General features: G+C 36.7%; 1 protein-coding gene across 3 annotated transcripts in view; it reads right to left on the minus strand.

The window, feature by feature from the left end:
* Positions 1-26,857, minus strand: part of Grid2 (glutamate ionotropic receptor delta type subunit 2) — a 1,433,911-nt gene that overhangs the window by 702,473 nt on the left and 704,581 nt on the right. For all 3 annotated transcript variants that reach the window (XM_038318962.1, XM_038318963.1, XM_038318961.1), the window contains one exon: positions 17,039-17,244. In XM_038318962.1, the coding sequence (XP_038174890.1) occupies positions 17,039-17,244 (206 nt within the window). The remainder of the gene's footprint in view (positions 1-17,038; positions 17,245-26,857) is intronic.

The following is a 26,857-nucleotide window of genomic DNA, read 5'->3' on the forward strand; positions in this document are numbered from 1 at the left end:
ACCTTTATCATGAAGGTGTGTTGGATTTTGTCAAATGCTTTTTCAGCATCTAATGAAATGATCATATGTTTTTTCTTTCAGTTTATTTATATGATGGATTACATTGATAGATTTTCATATGTTGAACTAACCCTGCATCTCTGGGATGAAGACGAATGTGGTTGACTGTTGCATGGCTAGGGAAGACTAAGGGGTCACTGGCAGTGGCATCAGGATTTATCCCTTTTGCATGTACTGGCATTTTGGGAACCTATTCTCTTTGGATGTATACCTGCCTCAGCCTACATATAGTAGGGGTGTCCTTTGGCCTTCCACAAAGCAATGTGTCTTACCCTTTCTGAGGATAGGAGTAGGTGGGGTGAGAGGGTGAGTAGAGGGAATGAAAGGCGGAAAGGGAGTGGGGACTTGGATTGGTATTTTTAAAAAATCCAATAAAAAAGAAAGGGGTTATGAAATCTTTTTCTGTGGCTAAGGAAAGCCATTGAGGCCAGGCATGTGTAGGAGGTTTCCCTGAATAGAAGCCTAGAGAGGCCATTGCTTGAATCTGTGAAGTTGAAGGCTAGACTGCCTTGGAGAAAATATAGGAGATGCCAGAACTGTAGAATATCTGGAAGGGAACGTTGATAACAGGAGTGGAACCAGACAAAGAGAAAGAAGTAGGTTACAGTCATCAATGATGAAAGGAGTCGAGGAACTGACTAGATAGTGGTTTGATACTAGACATGGATGTTGGGGGGGTTTTTTGGTTCTGTATTTCCTCACTGTTTTCCCTTCCTATCTTTTAAAATGGAAATTGTATATCTTATACCATTATATGTTGGAAGTATGTGATCTGTTTTTTGATATGTGTTTTACAGTGGATTGCAGTTAGAGGTTGCATGAGTCTCAGAAGAGACATTGAACCTTGGACTTTTAAATGCTGTTGAGAGTTTAATAGACTATGGGGATTTTTGAAGTTTGACTAATTTCATTTTGCATTATGATATTGTTGCAAACTTATGGGGCCAGGGAGTGGAAAGTAATTGTTTGTAATTGGATGTAATAGTTTGAATGTAATTGCCTCCATAAAATCTTAGGAAATGTCACTATTAGGAAGTATGGTTAGTTGGATATGTATGGCCTTGCTGGAGGAAGTGTGAAACTGTGGGGGTGGGTTTGGGGATCTGCTATTTCAAGCTACACACAGTGTCACAATTCACTATTTGTTGCTTGAGGATCAAGATTAAGGACTCTCAGGCCCTTCATTAGCATAATGTCTGGCTGCATACAGCTGTGTACCATCATGATAATGGAGTAAACCTCTGAAGATCTAAGCTACCCAAATTAAATATTATCCTTTCTAAAAGTTTTTGTGGGCACATTGTCTCTTCACAGCAATAGATACACTAAATAAGACAGCCTTTATGCAGGGACACCCCTGCTACACATCTGGTCTCAGCAACTTTCTTTGGTCATAGAAAGAGATTCCATAACCTTTTTCTTCTATCCTTGACTCTAAAGCCAGAACCATGTATCTGAAGTTACCAAATTCTACTACTTTCTGGTCCTAGAACATGGCCCCTTTGTTCAATTACAGCTTCAGCAGTTTTCTGTTTTTATGGTTTCCTTCACTGCCTAAGGTTCTAAGGTTGGCTCTTCTGGAACTTGCTTGTAGACCAGATTGGCCTTGAACTCAGAGATCCACAGCCTCTGTCTTCTGAGTACTGGGATTAAAAGCATATTTCACCACATCTGGGCCTAAACTGTTCTTTAGTTCCTCTTCACAAGATGGAAGCTTAGTTATGTGGCGTCTTTCCCTGAAGTCTCCACTACCTTTATTCCAGTTTACATCAGGCATTCCTGAATCTATTTTTCTTCAGAAACAGAGAATTTAGCTGCGTTTTACTTCCTAGTGCTCCTTTTCTCCTTGAAGTGTACATTTTAAATTTTTCCTTCTTCAGTGTGCTTCTTTTTATTATAAGTCTTCGTAAGTGTGAACACTAATAACCACCTGACAGTATCTATACTAGACTGTTTTGAGATTTTCTTTGTCAATACAATTTCACTTTAGTCTCAGGCAGACTTTTTGGACAAGGTCAAAAAGCAGCCACATTCTTGGCAAAAGTATCATAAGAACAATCTTTAAACAACATACCAAAATTCTTCTCCTCTGTAGCCTCTTGAGCCAAGTTTTCATAGTTCAAATTACCCTCAACACCACTGTCTTCCACATTCCTATTAGAATAGCTCATTAAGCCCCACTTAAAGTGTTCAACTGCATTTCTAGTCCAAACTCCTAAAGTCCACATTCCTTCAAACAAAGCCTAGTGAGACATATCACAACCATAACCCAGTTTCTGGAACCAACTTCTCTCTTAGTTTGGGTTTCTATTGCTATGAAGTGACGTTGTGATCATAGTAACTCCTTTAAAGGAAAACATTTAATTGGGGCTATCTTACAGTTTCTGAAGTTTAATACATTGTAGTCATGGCAAGAAGGATGGTGGCATGCAGACAGACATGATGCTGGAGAAGGAGCTGAAAGCTCTACATCCTGATCTGCAGGCAGCAGAAGGAAACTGTGTGCCACACTGGGTATAGATTGAATGAGACCTCAAGGCCTGCCCCCACAATGCCACACTTCCTACAACATAGCCACACTTACTCCAGCTAGGCTACACATAATAATTTTACTCCCTATGAGTCAAGCATTCAAACACATGAGTATGAGGGCGATTCCTATTCAAATCATCACATAGCGCTTAGTTCTAATATATATAACATGTAAAAATTTCAAATCAGGTGGCTTTGAGTGAACAATTCTGGAAAAATTCACCTCAAAATTTCACCATGTACTTTGAAATTGTTACGCACGATAGATTAGTTTGACTATGTGTGGTGGTTAAAATTCAGTTTGACTTACTGTGCTTATGATATCTATAAAATAAAAATATGCCTCTAACCTGTTAGCCCCACTTGCCCAAGTATAGATAAACCTGTTAGCCTCACTAGCCAAAGGACAGATAACATCCTAGAATGTTGGCGGCTGTTGTTCATGTAAGAAAAGAAGCCCCATGTTTTCACTTCTGTAAACAATGTTGATTGACCCCACTTTACAGGATGTGCTTGATCACACATGGGTAGGCAGGAAGTACATAGGCGGAAAGTCTATCAGGATGTATGGTTGCCAGATATTGTAGTGTAGCTTTTTGGGTTTTGTCTTTATAAGCACCAGAATAGTATAATTCAGGGCAATTCTTGGTATTTCTGGGATGAATTTGGCCAGTGTCCATTGTCCTGGTCAGCATGTAATAAAGTTTTTTTCAAATTTCGTTCAAAATTTGTGGTAGTGGTCTTATTATAGCCTGATGGGATTAACAGATGATGTAGGCTTTGGTGTTTAGCATACAAAGACTTTGGTGTCTGATGAAGAACAGTGGTAATAAGAAGGTTTGTAATAATTAAAAAATTCACGAATATATTTCTACTTCAAAAGTTATAAAAACAATTTTAGTCATGAGGATATTTACCAACACTTTTTAAAAATACTATTTACTTTTTTCTATAAGTGTTATCTATTTTTTCTCCTTCTGAGTAAATATTAAGTAGTTATTTCTTTTAGAATGTACTAACACTTTAAGGAATGATTTAATTTTGTAGAGAAACCTTAAATATGACTTATAACATGATTACTAACTGAAATCACATTAGGTCCTAAAATGTGTCCTGATGGAATTAAGCATTCTGACTTCAAAAGTTTAAGTCTATAGGAACATATGAGAATAGCTTGGAGTTCATAACATGCTGTATTCATTAGCATCTCTTAAAAGTACAATGGTATATTGTCTAACCTTCTGCCTCACTGTGTGCTCTGTGAAATGGTATATTCAAATTGGCTTTATGATCTAGGGGGTACATTAATATGAGATATATCCTACCAAGTACCCCCTCTCTCTGTGTGCTAAAGAACATGTAGAATAAGACTGAAATACACACACACAGAGAGAGAGAAAGAAAGAGAGAGAGAGAGAGAGAGAGAGAGAGAGAGAGAGAGAGAGAGAGAGAAGGAGAGAGAGAGACACAGAGAGACAGAGACAGAGGGAGAGGGGGAAGAGAACAGCATACAAAATGTAAAATTAAACCCACATCAGTATTTTTTTATAAGAACACATTTCTTTTCTATAAGAATCACTGCTGATGACTTGGCTAACAGAAATATGCTGATGAAAATGCCTGGAAGTGTGGTTGCATTGGGGTTATGCTTGGCTGTGTTGAGAAGACAGCAAATGCTAAGGAATGATATTGGCAATATTATTGTTTATTACGCAGTTTAGAAAAGCAGTGTTCTAAACCTTCAAATAGCACATATCAACAGGCCATGGCTGGTTTATTATTATCTCAGCAATGAATCTGCCTCAGGAAGATAGGCTAGGCAATGCAATTAGATACCATTTGAAATGAAGTCAGGTAGACACACTAATTGCTAGACTTCTCAGCTAGTTATACTCTATATGGAAGAAAACTCATTTATGTTGTCAGACTTAGTCATCCTTTAAATTCATATCAAGTTGTGCTTTTCTAAGTTTGTCTGCTTACACTGTCTCCTCTTCTAGTCCTTTCCTCACTATTGTACCCTCTTCTCCTCCTCTCTTCTCCCTTTACCTTTGCTTTCCTCCTCTTCTCCTTTTCCCTCTTCTCATTCCCCCTTTCTTTTCCAATATAAATTCAATACCTAGAGCTGGCTAGTCTACTAGGCTAATGGGCGTATTCTGCAGCTTTATATTGCTTTTAAGCCCATCATTTTAACTTGAGTAAAAACAGAAATGATGGAAGGAGTTGGGTAATTTAGGACCACCCTGAGATTTACACTGAAAGCACTTACAGAAATGTAAACCTTAGCAAAGTCAGTGTCTGTTTTGCAACTGACTTTCTTCCAAAACTTTGTGATGCCTTGTTGTGCACAGAGCTAAGGTCAAGCGAGATGACTAAGTTGTTAATCGCTTACGAATACTCCTTGCTTGTAGGGAAAGAGTGGGTATGAGGAGTAATGTGGCCCATACCCCTTCTTTGATCCCAGGTGCTCTAGGCTTCAAGCTCTGCTGTTAGTTTAGCTTAGCTGCTCACAAAGTGGCTGTGTGAATCTCACTATTGCCGTCTGTTTCCTCTGTAAGCCCAGTGTGGAAATGACTGGCATGTTGAATCCCTTAGATCAAGAAGTATCAGCAGTAATCTTTTGTTCTGCAAGCTCACATTCAACATATCTATAGACCTTGTCATGCCAATGATGAAGTATTATCTCATGAGTCACTGGGATTCTAAAATTCTTTCACTCCCACATGACTTCATGGCATAATACATAATACCTGCTAGTCCAAACACTGTTTCTACCTATGCTAAATGTCACTAGCATGAAAAATACATATTAATATTCATGATAATTAATCCTTCCAGGATGTCACAGTTTTATTTTTGGAAGAGGGTGGTAGATATCTTGAGAAAGTGTCTCAGTAGAAAACACAGATGTTATGATCCTCCTGACTCAGTCCTCTCACAAATGAGATTAACAAAGTCCACCACCACACTAACTGTACACTGTGCTGGAGATCAATCCCGAGGCATGCTGCATGCTAGGTAAACATCTACCAACTGAGCTATACCCCCTGCTCCAAACACACCAAGATCATTAGTAAAGACTATGTGCTTTGCTTCTGATCCACAGTACATCCCAGACGGCTACCAGTGACAAAAAGGGAACTGGAACGCTTGATCCTACAAAATCATTTATGAGGACTTGGTGCTGTGAACTTTGTGAACAGGACATTGTCTAAAATATCCAGCAACTTCCCAAACAAGACCTAACAAAACCCCCAAATACATATGGTTTGACTATTTCTTGCTGAATGCACTGCAGTCTCCCAATGGATGTTTGGTTGTCATGTCTTATCTGTAAAAAAGTGACAAATACTGAATCTGATTAATAGGCATGTGATCACTATGAAATGTACAAACATAAAAACTCAAAACACAAGAAACAAGTTTTGACTGTCAGCTTATAGTCTGACAGCTACTTTATACAATTTAGAGTTGACTCATTTTTTGCTGCCAATTAGTTATACTTCTCTCCCTCCCCCAACACACACACACACACACACACACACACACACACACATCTACATACATATAAACATACATACACATGTATAACAGATTCTTTTCACTTCTTCATTCATTTAATGCTAAAAATCTTAGGCATAGTGACCATCAGATGTCCCAGATGGCATATTCAAAGATCATATATTGGTATTAACATTAGATGCTTTTTATAGAGTTAAGTGCTAGTTGGAAATAAACCACAATCTAAAAACTGCCTTTCATGATGAATGTATTTTAAGAGTACGGTAATTTTGAAAGTGACTGCTAGAGCAAAGTATAAAGTAAAATGCAAATAATTGTCTACATAATCTATATAGACACATGTTTGAAGGACATTCCTCAAGCTTCTCATCTGTGGAAAGGCAGTGTTGCTGGTCCCATTTTAAGTGATTATTTTCAGGGTCATAAAAGACAGCTTATAGAGTAATTTGCAGTGTTGTGCCACAAAAATATATACATGCACTAAGAAAATGTGTTCATAGGATTACTGTTTCTGATGTACAAAATGCAAAAACACTTCACAGAAGTTGGACAGATGATGGAGTACCACACAGTGGTGGTTTGCAGCAATCAGTGTGAATGATGTTACTTCACTTCATCACAACTGAATCTCACACACGTAATGACGAACAGGGAAACAATATGAACTGCATGCTTCTCTTTACGTGCAGCCTAAAAGCAGGCTCAAGAGAATGTGCTGTGAAAAGTCAGCATTCCTGAGGAGGTCATAACCGTGGTGACACAGGAGGGGAAGGTGGGTACCCTAGATAGCGTCAGGGCCATGATCCAGATGTTGGCCATGTGGAAAGCTGTTGTGCTGTCCTCTACACATATGTCATTTAGGACATGCATGGCGGCAGTCTATTAGCATGTATTCTGAAACTTTCCTGTTACAGTATCTTTTGATAAATTTATTATTGAATGTTTTTTTGAATGTAATTATAATGGATTTATCTTTAAAACTTTAACTTAATGTATCCAAATAATCTCTTTTTGAAGAAAAATAGCTATTTACATTGTGTTTAATTAACTATCATAGCAATTTGAGTGAAGAGCTTTGATGACTAAAGATCTTTCTATATCTCTTGGATGAGTTGCCTTTATTTGTTTCTTAACCTTCCCTTAGACTTATTTCTAGAAAGGTGCTTATATATTTCAAGAAAGAACTATTCTGTTTTATTATTTCACGAATCAAAACTCTTCTATGACTTAGATATAATACAATAAAATGAAAACTATTTTATAAAGTAGGTTTAAGGAATAAGTGTCATTATTCTTATTGTAGAGTAAAAGAATTTTCTGTAACAGTAGGGTCCATATCTAAAATTCTGACAAAGAAAAATCCAAATTGGAAATGATATCCATTGTCACTTACATAATAAATCTTCCCGATTCTAAAATATTGAATTATTTACACAAGGTCTTACTAAGTTATTCCAGTATGGCCTCAACTTCATTTTGTGAGTTTAGCTCAAACTCATAGCCATCCCCCTGCCTCAGTCTCCCTAGATTATACGTATGGACCATCATACCTGAATTTTGACAATTCTAATGAAACTGGAAACAAAAGACCCTTGGTCAAAACAACTTACTTTATGTAGGCAATGATTATTTTTTTCTACCAAGATTTGGCCTCAAAACATAACCACTGATAGTCTATTCCTATGTAAAGCTTTGATCTTGAAAGCATCATCTGAGCCTATCCCTATATCAAGACACAGGACTGCTCTAAGCTCAATACAGTCTTCAAGGTCATGTCCAGGCACACCCAGACAACATTTTTGTTTGGAAGCCACGGTAGGTGGATTTGCTCAGCTCCATATAACTGCAATCTCTGTTAAAACTTTGAAGCTCCCGAATGAGAGGTGGAACACTACCTACAGATGTATTAACTGTCTAAGACTTCAAAGGAAGTATGAGTAACTCAACGACACACAATTGCTCTAGGGACACAGTAAAAAAGGCAGCAAACACAATTCATATGCCTAATTTCTTCCCAGAGCAGTTCAATGACAATTATAAGTGAGCAATTTCTTTTCTAAAACTCATTTAAAAATGCTTTTAAGTTTGAATTTCCTTTTAACACTCGCTTAACTTCCCATGCCAGTTTCTACCACTCAGCAGCAATGCCCTCTCTTCGTCTTTGGTGCTTACTGAATTTGACTGGTATTGTGCTCTAGTCCTAACCTTTTCTTCCTCCACTTTTCCTATTATTCCTATCCATCCAAGCCCTTCTAGCTGGATTTGCCTCTCTACCCATCATGTGCCAAGTCATTTTTACAAATACTTCTCTCAGCACCTGATTCTTGTATACCACTTTGACCCACTAACATGTAGCTTACTTGTTTCAAACTCTGACTCTCCCTCAACCATTAAATAATTATCCTTTCTGAAGTGGCTAAGGACTTGGCCATTGTAGGAGGGAACAATGACTTTGTGGTTACATCTGTACAGGACTTTAATTTATCAGCTGTGAATTTAAAATTTGTCAAATACTTTATGCTGTACCTTATAAATACAAGATGTCACAGCTTACTGTTTCTTAAAAATTATAAAATTAATTTTAATAATATTATTATAATTACTGAGATAGGACCTCACTACATAGGCCTGGTGGAGACTGAACTTCCTCAGATCTACTTGCCTTTGCTTTTTTTTTTTTTTTTTTTTTTTTTTTGTTTTTTTTTTTGTTTTTTTTTTTTTTTAGAATTAAAGGCATGAACTACCATACCAGGCAAAAATTTTTTTTATGTCCCTTTTATTTATGTAAGTTTAAATCTCTAGGAATCTGAAAATTTATGTCATTTTGGACTATGCACCTCAAGAAGCTTAAAAGGAATCATTCCCTAATCCTATTAAAATGGACATACTGGAGAGGTATGTAGGACGGAAACCCAGAGAGGGAAAATAGGACATCTAGAAAATGTTTGAAATAAATGACAAAATAGTGAAAAGCAGAGGGAATAGTAATGCTGGAGAATTTAGAGGCTGAAGGTCTCCACCTAAACACTACCAGAAGGAGCAAGGACTGTGCAAGGTACTCTGTGATGTGGACTAGACAGAGGCCTTCAGAGTTGCACATGCCGGCCAAGCAAAGAGTAAGAAGCAGTGCATAGTGGAAAAGAAGTGAGTACAAAAGGTTCCTGTCCCTCCTGTCCATGTGTCCTGTAAAACTCTTGGGACACTGACTCTTACATTAGTGACTCTTGTGTTATTGCTTAATATGTAAACACAGGACCTATAAGCACTGAGTTCACACATGTTAATTTAAAGGGGAATATGGTATAGGAATAAATATTTTACATTGGTATGAACTTTGATTTATTGATATAAATTTAAGTTCAGCTTTGTTATATGTGTATTTCTACTCTTCTTTAAGTTATTATGCTTATACAACTCATTTAAAAATGAAATGTATAATTAAGAAATACAAGTTAATAGGTAGCCATCTATAATAATCAAACATTTAGTCATGTTAGGTAGGCTTTCTAGATATACAAAGAAATATTTCAGTTAGATAGATAATCTTCAGCACTCCAAGGACCTACAGAATATGGAACTTAAAATGTTTTAAGAACTTAGACTTTTCTCAACAATGACATATACCTGCTTATGGCAGCACCAATTACTTCAGAGAGGTTGATAGGCATTGAAGAAACTCATTTTGGAATTGCTTCAATGTGACAAGCTTAGCCATATTGGCAAGAAACTGCTTTGCCTGGATTGGTTGATGGTATGCTGTATAAACTGGACATGCAGAAAACACAGCAAAATGACTGGTGAACTTGCCTAAAGAAAATGAGACAGTTCTTCAGGGTTCTGGCTTCATGAAAGAGTCTGCCAGACATTCCACTGAACTCAAAAGAAAGTGACTGAGTAACTGCCAATATAGGAAAAACAATCTTTCAAATTTCCTGCTTCCTAGAAAATTCTGCCAGATTCTATAGCCCTATAGGCTGAAGATGGATGTGCCAACATTACAGAAGAACTTTGGGTGACTATTCAGGAAGTGAGAAGTCTCTGTCAATTCTAGAGTTTGGAAAGTTGCTTACAAAAATGCACTTCGTTTACTTATATAATATTATATCCTTCTGGGGTCTTTGATGGAGTTGAAGACAGAGTGTTATAGTTTTCCTTTGTTATGATAAAAGACAAATTAGATATAATATTTTAGACTCATAAAGAAATATTATAACTGTGATTTTCCTTTGATACCTGTTTTGTTATATGTAATTTTACTCTGTTAAACTTAAAATCTTCCTTTCTATTTAGATAGAAAAGGGGAGATGTTGTGGGATTTCACTATGTATGCTGTAAATATGTTTTATTACCATTGGTTAATAAAGAAGCTGTTTTTGTCTATGTCAGGGCAGAATAGATCTAGGCAGGAAAACTAAACTGAATGCTGGGAGAAAAAAGGCAGAGTCAGGCAGACGCCATGTAGCTGCTGAAAAAGACAGATGCCAGAGCCTTACCCATAGGCCATAGTCTTGTGGTGATACACAGATTAATAAAAATGGGTTATTTCAAGATGTAAGAGCTAGCTAGAAATATGCTTGAGTCTTTGGCCAAGCAGTGTTGTAACTAATATAGTTTCTGTGTTATTATTCAGGTCTGGGTGGCCAGGAAACTAATAAGTAATCTCCATTTACACCATGAGAAGCCACTTTCTTTATTATAGATTGTTAATTTGTTAACACTGAAGTCATGGTGAACAGCACCATACATAGCTCAAGCCTGAACCCAGCTATTCTCTTGGAGAGAGTTGTTCTGCAGAGTTTAGGGTCACTAGTCAGCACCTCAGCACTGGACTCAGATTCACACACATATAAACACACATACATGTACATACACACTCATATATATATATATATACACACACAAATGTGCACGAGTGTGTGATTAATAAACTGTTGATGGGATGCTTATTTAGAATTTGAGAGTGGAAAGGGAACAAGCAAAGTGGTTTTGTTTGACATCAGCAAGAAACAGGAGCTGTGAAAAGGCATTTTTGTAGCTCTAGTATTCATTTTGGATTTACAAATAAATTCTTGTGAGTAGTCAATATTTAAATGTATTATCAGTAAATAAGAAAGAGTATATACACAACTATTTGCAAAAGTCTCTGAAAATGAATTTACTCTTTTATAAAAAACAATTAAAACAAAAATAATCAACAACCAAATAAGTTTATATCCTTTTAACCAAACAAAACCAAACCCAACCCAATCAACCAACAACAACAACGTAAGTGATACAGGAATGGAGAGATGGCTCAGAAGATAAAAATATTTACTGCTCTTGAAAAGAACCCATGTTCAATTTCAAGCATCCATGTGATGTGACTCACAACCAACTGCAACTACAGTTTCTAGGTTTTAGAGATTTCTGTTCTCTGTGGATACCTGCATTCACATGCACAATCTCTCACATAGAAATAAATGCATATAGATCATTTTAAAACATGGCATAAATGAACTTTCTGGGAGTGAGTTACAACCACTAACATGAAACTAGTCCCTCTGCATGTGGGAGACAGCTATTTAGCTTTGTCTTAGGGGCTTCTGGCAGTGGGACCAGGATCTATCCCTGGTGTATAAACTACCTTGTTGGGATTTATTACATATGGTGGGATGCCATGCTCAGCCTTAATACAGGGGAGAGGGGGCTTGATCCTGCCCAAACTTAATGTGCCAGGCTTTGTTGATGCCCCATGAAAGGCATTACCCTTTGGAAGGAGTGGATGGTGTGTGGGTTTTGGGGGGCTGTTTAGGAGGGGTGGCGGGGAGATGAGTGAGGTGGAGAACTGTGGTTAGAATGTAAAATGAAAATTTAAAAACACTAATAAAAAAGAAAAAAGTAAGGAGAAGCATTTAGAATGATGTAGCCAAAAAGATATAAGTAAATCAATAATGAAAACATAAACCCAGAGGCTGAGAGAAAAAAGTCATTAAAATGTATCTTAATCCTCTATTCTGACATAAAAACAGTCTATAAAGATAAAGGGGTGAACATATTCATATATTTTTCTCATTTACCATAAAGTTTATCAAAGACATAAAAAATGTATTCCCTGTTGCAAAGTCGGAGATATGTGCTACTAACATTCTACATGGGTAGGGATTTGTTTATGTGTGAGTAGAGGTGTAGGAGGATAGGGAAATACCTTTGTGAGTCCTACACTGCATAGAATCGGTGGTCTAGCAATAATAGAACTTAGAAATGTATTGCAACTCCATTCACAGGTAATGCAGGACGTGGGTGACATACTCTGTTTGCCTTTATATCATAGGGAGAATAAGAATGAAACAAAATAATAAACTGAGTAAAAGGAAATGAAGCTGCAAATAGAGCTAGCAATAAAGTATTATACAACCACTAAAATTATAGTGATATTTCACAGATATCAATAGAATAATATCCTGAAAGTGATTAAGAAAAATAGTGTACAAGGAGTGTACATATAGTAAGAATCTGACTGTATCTATTGAAAAGAATGAAAGTCCTTGCTGTAAGTGTACATTTGTGCTGATTCACCAAAATGCCAAGGGAGACACACATTATTTGTTTCTAGAGAAGGAAACTGTCTCTGAGCATCAGTGGCAGGTGGTTTTTCTTTTAAAGACCTAACATTTTAAAAATGATATGAATCTACAGAATATTTCAAAAGTAAATAAAACTTAAAAACTAGAAACATTATTCTTTCTGACATTGATTATCGGCATGAGAGATGCAGAAGGCAGGAAACTCATTCTCCAATGTGAAAAGCTTAGACAAATGAGATCTTTTACATTTATGTCACACACATGCTTGCACAGTCTGAATTGTCATTTGTTCTCCATTGCTGGTCTGACAATTGTTATTCATCTTTCAAGATTCTCATGGAAACTCTGAATCTGTGTTTACCCTAGCTTTCTGCAAAGTTAGTTCTATCCTCCACTATAACTTTTTTTAATGTACTTAGTCCTAAGCCTGCCTCCCTGACTGTATATTAGGTTTTTTTTTTTTAACATAGTCTTTGAATGCAAAGCTACTAGTGGTGGAAAGAGCTCCCTTTAGCACTGACATGGTCAGGTCAGTCTTTTCCCAAACAAGTCATCACACCCCTAGGACCCAGGTCAGAGGAATCATGGCACTGCGGCTTCTAAGAACACTGGTGGAGAAAGAGGCAGCACCAGGCAGGTTCTATAGTGCACAGTGAGTTCGGAAGAGAATGGCTTAGCCTGGATTCCCCTTGCCATTCCTTCACTGTTGCTTAAGTTCATTATGGCATAGACATCTACACAAAGGAGGCGTTGCTATGGAAATGTCTCCAAGTAAAAGACAATAGAGAATTCTCAAAGAAAGAATCATGTACAAAGATGCTGTGTGTTTATGAACGAACAAGAAAACATTAAATTATTATGAGAATTTAAGACTGCAATCAAAGACAAGGATCAAAGTTAGAATCAAATTGTTGAAACTGATTGTCAACACATCAAGGGCAAAGCAACTCCTTTAACTAAGTCTGAACTGACTCCATCTACCTACCAGTAATGATAGGTCACTGGCCTGCACAGTTTCTCTACTAAGGGTCAGAAATTCTGGAACCTAACCATGACAGTGTTCCTTCTTCTACTCCCCGCTAATTGCTGGTGGCTGCCCCAAGACTGTATAAAATTCACCACGATGTATCTTACCAATGAACCCTCTTCTGTTTCTACTATTTATTACAAGACAATAGATCTAGTCTTATTAAAAAATAAGAACAAAAGAAGGAAAAATCCAAAATCTTTATATTTGGCCTTTGACATGGACTTCAATGATGATGTTACTCATATGCTTTCTGGAAACTTCATTAAATACACTAGTGGCAGATTATTTGGTATCAGTCTCAAACCTACAGCATTCTTGTGTGTCATACTGATACAAGTCTATTTCCTCTGTCATATTGAGTTATAGCCATTAAAAGTATCTGTTATGGGATAAGTTGTGTCAAGGTAAAATGAGGTGATAAGGGTGAGCCCTAATCCAAAGTACCTGTTGCCCTTCACATACCAAAGTCAGGACACATATGCAGAGGGGCAATGCTAAGGAGCATGAGGAAATCACAGACAGAAGGCTAGACAGTATTGCAAAGATCTCTCAGAGTGGAGTCAGTGTGTTAGTACATTGGTATGGTGCATGTGGACTACAGACTGTGAGGAAGTACATTTCCAATGTTGGTGAAATCATAATTGGTGAGAGAACCTCTAGCAAACTACTACGGCACTACATTCTCCTGGGACCCAGTTTAAAACGTTCACACTTTCTGGATCCCAGTTCCCAGCTATTGGAATTCTGACTATCTTCCACTAAGCGACTCTTACTCATTTGTCCCACAGCCATTAGAGTCGTATGAGGTCACCTCTTCTCTCAGAAGCAGAGCAATTATTTCCCATGTCTCTCCAACTGTGGAATATCCCTAGCACATGTCCTGAACATACCACCTCTTTTCGGTTCATTATTTTCTAGGGCTTCTCCTAACATGTGCTTAACTGTAAACAAGCCCTGTGACATCATTCATCTTCATATTGCATGCAATTTGGGAGGCAAGTTTAAGTATTTGCTATATGCCAGCTTAGTATGTAATAGAAAAGGAAACAAATTCTAGTCATTACTATTTTATTTAAACATTTCCTGATTGCTGGGCAGTGGTGGCGCACGCCTTTAATCCCAGCACTCGGGAGGCAGAGGTAGGCAGATCTCTGTGAGTTTGAGGCCAGCCTGGTCTACAAAGACTAGTTCCAGGACAGGCTTCAAAGCTACAGAGAAACCTTGTTTTGAAAAAAAAATCTTGAATATCAAGCCTCCCCAGGGACTTTGGAGGCTTACTGTGATATAATCTTATTAATTTGTATTATACTCTTAATATATTGAGATATCAATATATACTTTTCCTTTCATGGTCAAATGGAGTCTAAAAGCATTAAATAATATTTATGTAAAATGTGAGCATAATAGAGCTCAGATAATCTTAATTTATCTGTTCTGTGATTTCTCCCTGTAAATTCATACCTACATTATAAGGTCCAAACCTAACAAGCTTTGTTAATGAAATCTCTGATTGCCCCAGGCAGAAATACCAGAAATATTTCAACTTGTTATTCATTATTCCAGTTTATATTTTATGCCCCTTTACACTCACTGTCAATTTTATAGAAGACTTCATACTTTTTAAATGCTGTGGTTGGAACTTAATGTGTCCCTTGATACTGATTTATCCAATATGTTGTCCTAAATGCAGTGTTCAGAAAGGGGATGATCAGAGAGTGTGGGCTCTATTTCATCATTGGATTAATGCTGTGATACATGATTCTTTGGTGGCATCATTGCAAGGGAAAGAAACTTTTTAAAACTGACTTTTATTTAGCTCTACATTTTTCTTTGCCCTCCTCCCTGCCTCTCTTCTCCGCCCTCTCAACCCTCCCCAAGGTCCCCGTGCTCCCAATTTACTCAGGAGATTTTGTAAGGGAAAGAAACTTTTCAAGATGGGGCCTGATGGGAGGAAATACTTGGTGATAATTGTTAATACATTTTGATATAATAATCTGTTAACCGATTTCGTTGTACAACTTTGAAGATCACAGAAGGATATTTTTCTGGAGGCTATATCTTATCCCAAGTCTGTTTATGGTCCTCCCTGCTTCTACCCATCTTGAGATGAGCAGAAAGAATTCCTTTGCCTCCTGCTCCCAAAGGTGATTCCATCTTCCCTCATGCCTAGCGCTCATGTACTGACAGCTCTGGAACAAGGAGACCATCAAATCCTTCATGCTCTGAGGTTCTTTTTCTCAGACATTTCGCCACAGATCCAAACAGTGAATTAACACATGAAAGCAAAGAGAAGACTATAAAATAGGATGTGTTTTTCTATTACAGAAAAGTCTAGTCTTAAGTGTGAATTTATTATTTGCTAAACCAAAGGTCAAAGTTATCTTGTGTTTAATTTAACATAGCCAAAATTTATGTTAAATGAAACTGGTATTAGTTGCCGTGTATTTAATAACTTGTATTCTGTTTCAAAATCCTTAATAGTCACAAAATTATCTAATATCAAAGGATACATGGATTTAAAGAGTTAATGGAATAAAACTGGAAAAATGAAGGGAAAATCACCAATTAATGCCCATAAAACTAAAAAGAGTATGTGAACGTATGTAGTGATTTGAGCAATACTATCATAAAATGAGATTCAACATTTAGCTAAAATGAAAAAAAAAAAGGGCAAAGTATTTTGCACTTCAATCACAAACATTTTAGGGTACAGAAAGGCCATTTGAATCACTACAATTTCACTAATACTTTTCCTAAAATTTATTGCAGCTAGCCACGTTAAGAGATACAAGTAGCATTTGCAGACATGGCCTGACACTCTGCTGAGAGACCATCATTTTGCAGAGTTTCAGAGTCTGCATTGTTTGTTTTGGTCCAGATTCCCAGAGCACTAGTAGAGCTGTGGTGTGTTTTCTGGAATCATTTGGCTTTGGCAACCAGAGTCTGATTCTAGCAATTCTTTTCTCAGAAATATAATTTTAACTTGCAATAACAACATCAACAACACGAAAGGATTAGCTGCACACTTGTGAATCCATTCCTAAACATACTAGATTCAGTCAGGTCAACAGCACTTTGAAAACACATATGTATTTCTGAAACGTGACCTGGCCACATGCCTAAATATAAAAGTATAAACATTCCTGGTAATTAGCTGGGCAATATGGGGTAAATGAGATGAGCAAGCAAAGCACTCTGCCTCCTACATTAGTGCTAATGAGAGTGTGCCGTTAATGTTCCCTCTCTTCCTCTCGGTTTCCTGTCCTCTGTGGGGTCCATTTCAAAGTATTTGCTCTTGTACCATGCCCCACCAAGGATAATACTTACTTACCTCACTTATGAAGGATTTGGCTGTGGCAGGATTCATAACAAGGATGGCTCTCCTAAGAGTGTCTCGGTAGCGATTCAATTCCTCTATCCTCATGGTGTCAAAGAGGGTGGTGATCATTTTATTGATGTTGTTTTCCACCTTTTGAAGGGCAACATCCATTCCCTGCTGAGATACTTTGTCCAAAAACTCCTGTATCCCACGGATATCTAGAAACATCATAACACAGGATAAAAAAAAAAAAACATCATTTCTGAGCAGTTTATTGTTCAATAAGGCATAAAATCTTAGATTTATTTATGATTTGGCTTAATATCTTTACATGTAAAAACATAGGAGTTAATGCAAAGGGATTTATTTCCGTTTACTTATCATTGTAAATTAATTAGTGGAAAGAGTTGGTACATGGCAGAGAGGGTTGTAAAAGAGGTTCATTTCAATAAAGCATGACTAATTTCTTTAGCATTAAAGAAGAATAAACAGAAACAGTCTAGACATTAATTCCTTCTGTTAAGCTTTGGTACTGAATCTCACGGTGGAAATGGGTTATATATAGCAATCAATTTTAACATATCTTGGGAAATGAATTTAAGGTTACCTCTTCTGAAGGAATTGTGTTACAGTAGCAATTGGAGACATACTAAGGGAAAACTTTTCCTTTTGACCAAATGAATGAAATCTACTTTGGCCTGAGAACGACCTAAAATACCTAGTTACACAAAACAGAATTTAGTTGAGCAACTTGTCTTAGAGATCAACCTAAGGATGGCAGATTAACGTAATGCCATAAGAAAGAGATGAGAGGAATAATTATCCCCTTAGTGAGATAATGTAGTTTTTTCTCCAGAACCCCTGTGTGTGGTGCAGTCACTACAGGGCTGCCAGGACCCTATTCCATCTCTCCAACTATGCTTCAGGAGGTATAACTTCATTTTTCTTTCTTTATTACTCTTTCTTTTTGATGTTAGGCAGAGTCTAAGTATATTTTCCCTGGGACTTCGGACTTTTTGGCTCCCTTCCTTTTTCCATGTAGTTGTTTGCAGAAGCTTCTCACATCAGTCAAAGGCATGGCCATTCTGTTTTTCCTTTCCATAGCCCTCCTCTCTGCAGATGCTCAAATTTACAGCTTTCCCACCCTGGAACTTTTTTTTTCCAATTTTAATAAAATTGCCTTTGTACTTCAAAAATAAACAAAACACACTTCATTAATTTTCCTCAAATTTCTTATATCATAGAAACCATTCATTTCATTTATCATAATCCATAATCACAAAACGAGTTACTATCATTACTGTAAAGAAATTATATTAGATCAAATAGCAGGAAGATCTTAATTAAAATGTGATATTAAAGAGGGAAATAATGTCATTCATGACAAATGAATTTGAATAACATTTCTCAAAGACAGATAAAACTTCCATTAAATCAACATTCATAATATAAATAGAATATTGTGAGATGTTTTCTTCCAAGCCACTTGATGCTTACATACAACAAACTATATTATCAAATATTTAAATCTGAATATCCTGTAGGAGATAAAATAATTTGGTTTCAGAATGATGGAGGTGGGTGACATATTATAATGTGTATAAACAAATGAAAATGTATTTTAAGTATTTTTGAAACAACTATGCAAGATTTTGAATATACAAAAACCTTCAAAATATTTATACAACAATTTCAAATATGAAAATTCTAAAATGTTCTCAAATATAAAGTACTGTGATAATACCGTGTTTGAGTAAGGGAGATGAAATACAATATAAAAAGTAATTATCAATATTTTAATTTTATTAGTTCACAGATTATATTTTTCATTTTGTGCCCATGGCATAAAATTTTTAAAGCAAAAATAGTTGGTTAAGGATCAGAAATGAGAAACTTAACACCTATGGAATCTATGTCAAAATTTCTAATCGTATGTGATTGCATGCCTACAAAATTTTCCTCTCAAGTGAAATAATTAATTTGAAAGCAGTAAGTAAGCTTATATGACAAGAACTCAAGAGCTTCCAACATAGAAAGTGGTATTTATGCATAATAAATATTTGTATTTGCAAAGTTACAAGTTAGTTTTTAAAAACTGTGCTTTTATGAATAATTTCAATTTTAAATGTTCACAGTAGTGATGTGTTCATCTCCATGAGAATTCTGTCTATATGTTATAAATCTGTGCTAGCAGCATAAAAGGATAAAAGGCTTAGTGGACGCAGCAGAGCCAGAGACAAAGGAGTGGGAATAATGAAAGCTAAACAGCCAAGTCCGACAGTATCTGACAGTACAGTGCTAGCAGGTGGTCTGAACAGGGTTAAATCTAATGGAGCAGAGCAGAAAGTGGTCTATAAATAATATCAGGATTTTGAACATGCAAAGCAGGGTTTTTAACACTTTGGTGTCAATCACAATCACTTGAGAGAATAAAAAAAAAAAGCCTGAGTCCATCTCAGAATCCAGAACATAATTCTAATTTTTAATTGTCAGGTTTAATTCTATTTTATTTGAATTACTTAAATTTTCATGTAAATAAAAACATAAAAGCCAAAAGAACATTGGAAAGGATCTGAGATCCTCCAGATTGTTCACACCATGAGTTCTGATTTTAAAAGTAAAATGTTGGTGCAACTTAACTCCTTCACTTAAAAAAAAAAAAAAAAAAAACTGTTTCTTTAAAAAAGTTATTCACTGACTAGGTGGTATTGGCACACACCTTTAATCCCAGACCTAAGAGGAAGAGGTAGGTGTATCTCTGTGGATTCAAGGCCAGAATTTTGTAACTCAATGTAGATTTCTGTGATAGAGGAATCAAGCAGTAAGTGTTCTCCACATCTGAGGATGATACAGCTGATTACAAGCAGCAACTGGTACGTATTATGAGAAGAGACAGATCCAAATCATGCTATTAGCAGCTGTGTATGAAAGATTCATTGAAATAAAAAGTAGGCCTTCGGGTTTGTTAATTAAACATGAACGTAATCAACCATCTCAGTTTTTCAGTTGCAATATCTTCATTCTGCAGTTCCCAAAGCTACAGAAATGAAAGAACATGGTTGGTGACCTCAAGGAGCCGCCAAACTGATAGCACCTATCAGTTATGAGTATTTCTTGAGAACAGCATGTTTCCCAGCTGTGGCTAGTCCTACTGACCAGATAAATACATGAAAGCTAGTGTTAGCCGGCTCGTCAACTGAGTTGTTACACGTAAGATTGTAGGGAAATGCAATCTCCCCTGAACACCACAGAAAGCTGTGTGGTCAGCAGAAGACTGATCTCTTCTCCTGAGTGCCCACATCCAAACCCTGTAATATCTGGAAATAAACAAATCATATTCCATAGAGAGATCAAGCCTGAAGGTGGGGTTGAGGTAAGGAATCCAGTGAGATCAATATAGAAAGATAAACTCCATAACTTGGGTGAGCCCAGTATCATCAGGAGGACCTAAAGTTGGAAGAGAGAAGCAAAGAAAAAGAGACAGCAAGGAGACAGAGAGGGGAGATGTGGCTGACTGATCTGAGGAAGAAGTTAAGGTGTAGTGAAGAGGTGCGGGCGGCTTCCCGCCACCCGGCTCCCAGCCACTGGCTAGCTTATGCCCCGAAATAACAACACACAAATTGTATTCTTTTAAATACTGCCTGGCCCATTATTTTCAGCCTCTTATTCACATCTTTACTAACCCATATCTAATAATATATGTAACACCATGAGCGGTGTCTTACCGGGAAGTTTCTAGCTTACGTCCACTTTGGGCTGGAGCTTCATCTCGTCTGGCTTCTCTCTCAGGAGAGGCACAGTGGTCTGACTAACTTAGGAGAGGCGTGGCATCTGACTGAGCCTTCTACCTCACTTCCTCTTCCTGTTCTGTCTACTCCACCCACCTAAGGGGCGGTCTATCAAATGGGCCAGGCAGTTTCTTTATTAGCCAATGAAATCAACTCAAACAGAAGACTCTCCCACATCATTAAGGTTAGTGGGTGTCTCTGAAAGCTGCAGAAGTAAGAGAAGTGGATTCTCCCCAATAACTAGGAGAAAAGTACATGCTTGCTCATAGCTTGTATTTATCATGCTCAGATCTGATGACAGACTTCTGACTCATTGAACTCTACATAACTTGTGTTGACCCTCCAAGTTAATTATAATCTCTAGTGCCAGCAACAGAAATCAATATGAAATCATGCTTAACTCTTTAAGTAGGCATGTTTCCAACATCCACTGAATTTAATTTCAGAATCACCCAGAAATGCTTCTGTGACTTCATAACCTTGATCTACTCCTGTGATCCCTGATATTCTTCTGACAGAGTCCATGATGGTCCTGAAGACTGGGACATAGCTTTGAGTTTGTGTCACATACCTGAGAGAATCATGAAGACTATGGACCCTTTCTTAGTAAACTAAGTAGCCCAGCCATTCTGCTTAGCATCATGCCTGTCAGTGCTTAGACTGATCTCCCTGCTGTCCTTAGGGAGGATATAGCATGGGTGAGTCCCAGCTTAGTGTCACCACTTCTTTTAAGGAGTGTGGACTTCATACTGCCATTTCCTTCACATCTATGGAGTCTGATGTGGGAGAGTCTTCTGTTTGTGTTGATTTCAATCGTTCATAAAGAAACTGCCTTGGCCCATTTAATAGGCCAGTCCTTAGGTAGGTGGAGTAGACAGAACAGGAAGAAGGAAGTGAGGTAGATGGCTCAGGCAGATGCCTCAGGCAATCGCCATGCCTCGCCTCTCTGGGGCAGATGCCATGCCTCTCTTCTCTGGGTCAGATGTGGCAGATGCCATGCCTCTCTTCTCTGGATCAGATGTGATGAAGCTCCGGCCCAAGATGGACATACGCTAGAATCTTCCTGGTAAGGCACCACTTCATGGTGATACAGATTATTAGATATGGATTAATCAAGATGTGGGCCAGGCAGTGTTTAAATGAAAACAGTTTGTGTGTTGTTATTTCGGGTGTAAAGCTAGCCAGGCGGCTGGGATCCGGGCGGCAGGAACACAGGCCTGCCCGCAGCTCTTTACTACAGGAGTCCAAAGCTATTGTCTTAATTTTCAAATGGAAAATGACCTTCTGCACCACTTCTAGTCACACTTGCTATTTTGCTTTTGGGAACAGTTTCTTTGTGTATAGAAAACAAACTGCATTTGATGTCAGAAAACCAGACTTAGGTCAGTAAGTTGCTTCTATAGTAAGCTCTGTTCACCTGGAATCACGTTCATAATTGATGTCTCCTCTGTTTATTTTTTTTTCAGATTTCATCTCTCTTCAAAGAGCAAGATGCTGTTTTTTACTTATAAAATAACTCTTGTTTCATCCTTTGATTTCACATGTGTCTAGAGTTGTACATTCTTCCCTTGATGATCATATCGTACCAGGCTAGTTAGCCTGAATCCTTGGTTTTACAAAACAAGTGAAATTGAGTAAAGCCACAATGTAAACGAATAGCTTCTTTTGTATACTGAATTGTAATGTAGTTTTACGGTTACAAGAGTCAGAGGATCTGGTTAGACAAGGGAGACAGAAAGCCAGCCTCTTCCCTATAAGTAATAGAACTTTTCCAGTCAATTACAAATAAAAAGAGGAGGAAGCAGAAATGAAGGTACAAATGCAGGGAGGGAGTGCCAACTTTTAATACCTAGTGTTTGACTCAATTCATGTACCTATGCAAACACACACACACACACACACACACACACACACACACACACTACAGCCCAAGTATTTGGTGATGAAGAGGAAGGCATAGTTGGTTTTCCTGTCCTTGAGGTGTTTCTAATTCACAGATAGAACAAACAGAAATCAAAATCATATTTTGATCATATAGTGCCTGCTGAAGGCAATGCAGGAGAGCAGTGAAAGCTTCAGTCAAGTGCGAGCCTACATATGCAGCCCTCCACAATTTGATTTTATTTCACGTGAGTACTAGATATTCTGATGAAAAATGAGAGTGCTGAAATACAAAGGCGGTTGTTTAGACTTCATATTTGCATGTGATATAATTTCTGTTACAAAAACTTTAGTAACCTCAGTCAAAACTTCTGCTTTTACATTTATATTTGCTATGGAAGTTTAGAAAATAGAAAAAGTCCTTAATGGGAATGATAGTGATCTGTCATCTATCTGTCTGTCTATCATCTGTCTACATATTGACATATCATATATGCATTTATCTATCCTATCTATCTATCTATCTATCTATCTATCTATCTATCTATCTATCTATCATCTATCTATCTATCTATCTATCTATCTATCTATCTATCTATCTATCTATCTATCTATCATCTATCTATCTATCATCTATCTATCATCTATCTATCTATCTATCTATCATCTATCTATCTAATCTATTTATCTATTTATTAATCTATCTATTTATTAATCATATAGCTTTCATTTGTCTTTCAATCAAATATTCTTTAAAAAGCTAGGTATCATGGCACATTCCTGCCATCCCAGGACATGGGAGGCTGAGGAAGAGTTTCTGAAATTCAATGCTAGCTTGTGCAAGAGAGTCAGAAACTGACCACCACACATTCCATAGAGAGACTTTGCCTCAAAAAGTCTAAATGAAATAAGTAAATAAATAAGCAAACAGATAAATAAGCAATATCATCTTCAGAACTTAATACTATATGCACTTTCTCTAGCACCCAAATTATTTTACCTACTTAGGTTGTCTTCCCTTTTAATCCTCTACGACATAATGGACAATTGGTGGCTAATGATTCATGTTATCAAATCTTGTAAAACAAGGACATTATTATCTCTAAAGTAGGATTAATTTTAATCTTCCTAGCAAAAGCCATCTATATGAAAGTAGACTAATCCTAGTACCAGAATTTAATTTTGCTTTATGTTTCTAAAGAACCCTAATAAATAGGTAGAAATATGAAACAATAGAATACTTTATTTAAATTACGTACATGATCCACTTTGGTGTAACCTGTACCAGTTGTCCTTATCAAAGGAGATCACTTTCTTTATCGTCTTGACTGTGACCATCACAGTGAAAGGAACGTGGAAGAAAGTAGCAAGACAAAACAGCTCTCGTCCTATTGGGAAATGTGCTCTGTACCAGCTGATGAGAACACTCAACCCAGTACTGACTGAGAACTATTGCAGCATTCTTCTTTTTCACAGTAAATTAGCAATCTAACTAAATATGGTAGCTCTCTGTGAAACATTTCAAAATAGCAATTTATAGTCTCATCATTGTATTGAAACATCACTTTAAAAATACTTAATAATAAAGGACACATTTCTGTAATGTTTTTGTGCTTAATTTTTCCTCTGTTCATCTTCTCTTTTGAGTAGGTGAAAACATTTAATCATTCTGATCACTTAATGCATTGAAGACCTCAATTTGAGCAGGAAGATTTCAGCATGGCACTGGCTGAGCATGGTGTATCTAAAATTATGACAGCATGCTAAGCTTTAACATTAAAATGTAGGACCTTGTGACTTTCTTCTCCCACTTTCTCATTTTACACATTGGAACACAGCTTAGTGCTGACTATGTGAGATATGTCATAAACCAGAACAGATTTTTCTCAATATTTGGATAGCAAAGTATATTCTCTGTGTCTCCTTCCTGAGGAAAAAAAAAACCATCAAGTAATTTTAAAAGTTTTGTTTTAAAAGAACTCTCAACTTGAAAAATTCACTGGAGTCATGCAGCAGTTCTTTGGCATTTTTAGGATATTCAGTTTTATATAAATTTAAAAAGTAAAGATAATAACACGCTGTGCTCAGCTTTGACATATCAGAGCCTGGCAATTATGATCTAACATAGAGAGTTTACATTTGACAGGAGCTTGTCATTTGGGCATCTTTTACTATGGAAACCATCTTTACAGTAAAGCTGAGAAATATTTTTAAAGCACAAATCACTGATGAATAAATTCTGAATAAAAGAATCTACTCTTTTTACCCATTTGACATAATATATATTAATGAAAAGGAAATGGTTCAATAAATTGGTTGGATTAATTACATGCTTATTGATGCAGGCTGGAGAAAATTAGAGAACTGCAGGTTGGAAAATAGCCAGTGACTAATAATCAGCTTTCAGACTATCGGGAGAGAATGTCAAGGTTATTATAGTTATCAGACATTAGAATGTATCCTTGGGGCGATTATAAACATTTGCAATCAATTAAGAGGAAAGTGTCTACTCTAAGGGCTCTGACTGAGTCTACACTAGCTCTACATGGAATAAAGATCATGACTCAGGAATGTATTAGTAAAGACTGATACCTTATCTTCATTTCAAATTGAAGGACCTTGCTTACAAACCCCAGTCACCTAACTCTGTGCTGAACATTAATTTGCATTATTAAATGTACATTTTCATCATGCAGAGTAGTGTGCAAATAATGGCTTTGTGATCTCCTGAGTGGAAGTTGTTCTGTACATACTATCACATAATATATATTTCTGTTCATGTTATTTTATTTGGTCACTTCCATAGAACTTCACTTTGTTGATACTTCATGGAGATTTGTAGCCAATTTTCAGAGTTGTTAAGCAGTTATGGTAAAGATTTATATAAATGGACCCAACCTAGTCCACCAAAAGATGAATGGATAGTGAAAATGTAGTATACATATAAAAATAGAATACTCTAGCTCTGAGAAAAAATAAACTCACATATCTTCAGAAAAAAAAAAGATGAGTATTTTTGAGGGAGGTCACACAGTCTCAGAAAGGAAAAAAATTACATGTTAGCCCTCAATTGTGGATTCTAGCCACGTGTGTGTGTGTTTGCACATACACACACACACACACACACACACACACACACACACACACATTTGAGTTAAGAGTTAATCAACAGTTAAGAGCACTTGTAGCAAGAACCTAGATTTAGTTTCTAGTACAAACATGGTGGCTGACAAACATGTGTAGCTCTGTTCTAGGGATACAACCAGTGTTGGTATCAAACACACAGCACATACATATACACACACACACATACAAGCGCATGTGCATTCAGGTGATCACTCACACACATACAAAATAAATAGATCTTAAAATTTCTAATAAAGCTTCAAACAATATTTATACATATATAATTACTATATATATATTGATTCAGATGAGGGGAAGTGCATGATGGTAGAGTATAGCATCTAGAAAAGAGCAAGAAAGGTAAATATTAGCTGATGAAGAAGGACTCAATAAGTAATGGACACTTGAATCACAGAAAGGATATAAAGTAAATTGTTAATTGTTTTTGTTTCAATTCTCATAAAATTTTCAGGTTTTGGTGGTAGAAAAGTGCACCAAATTACATCAGATAGTGAAAGCACTAAATCCCCTGTGAGGCTCCACACTTTTAGAATGGCTACTCTAACTGTTTGGAAGTTAATTGAAAATTTTCCTGTGCCTTTTTTTTATTTGTAAGTTCTTTATAATAACCATTAAGGAATAAAAAGAATTGAGTGGAAAAAAACTGGGTTCTTCAAATGTATTTAAAAATTAAAATTTTCTTTTATTTAATTTGAAGATGACAGTAGACTAACCAGTCTTGCTTCCACACTTTTAAAAAGCATTTTATCCTACTTTCTTATTGGAAACTGCATTTTCATCACAAGTAAACTGTCCATAGAAAGTGCTGTTTACAAATTAGTGTGCAGTTGACAGATTTTTTACTCATATAAATGAGTAAAAAAAACATATTTACTCATATAAATGAGTAAGGAAAAAACATATTTCCATTACTTATTATTGTATGTGAGTTTTTGCCTTTTGTAATTGAAAACAGTTTTCTCCTCTCTCAAGGCCTCCCAGACTCTCCCTACCTCCAAAGTTACCCAGCTCCACA

This window comes from Arvicola amphibius, chromosome 2 (genome assembly GCF_903992535.2).
Source record: "Arvicola amphibius chromosome 2, mArvAmp1.2, whole genome shotgun sequence".
NCBI lineage: Eukaryota > Metazoa > Chordata > Mammalia > Rodentia > Cricetidae > Arvicola > Arvicola amphibius.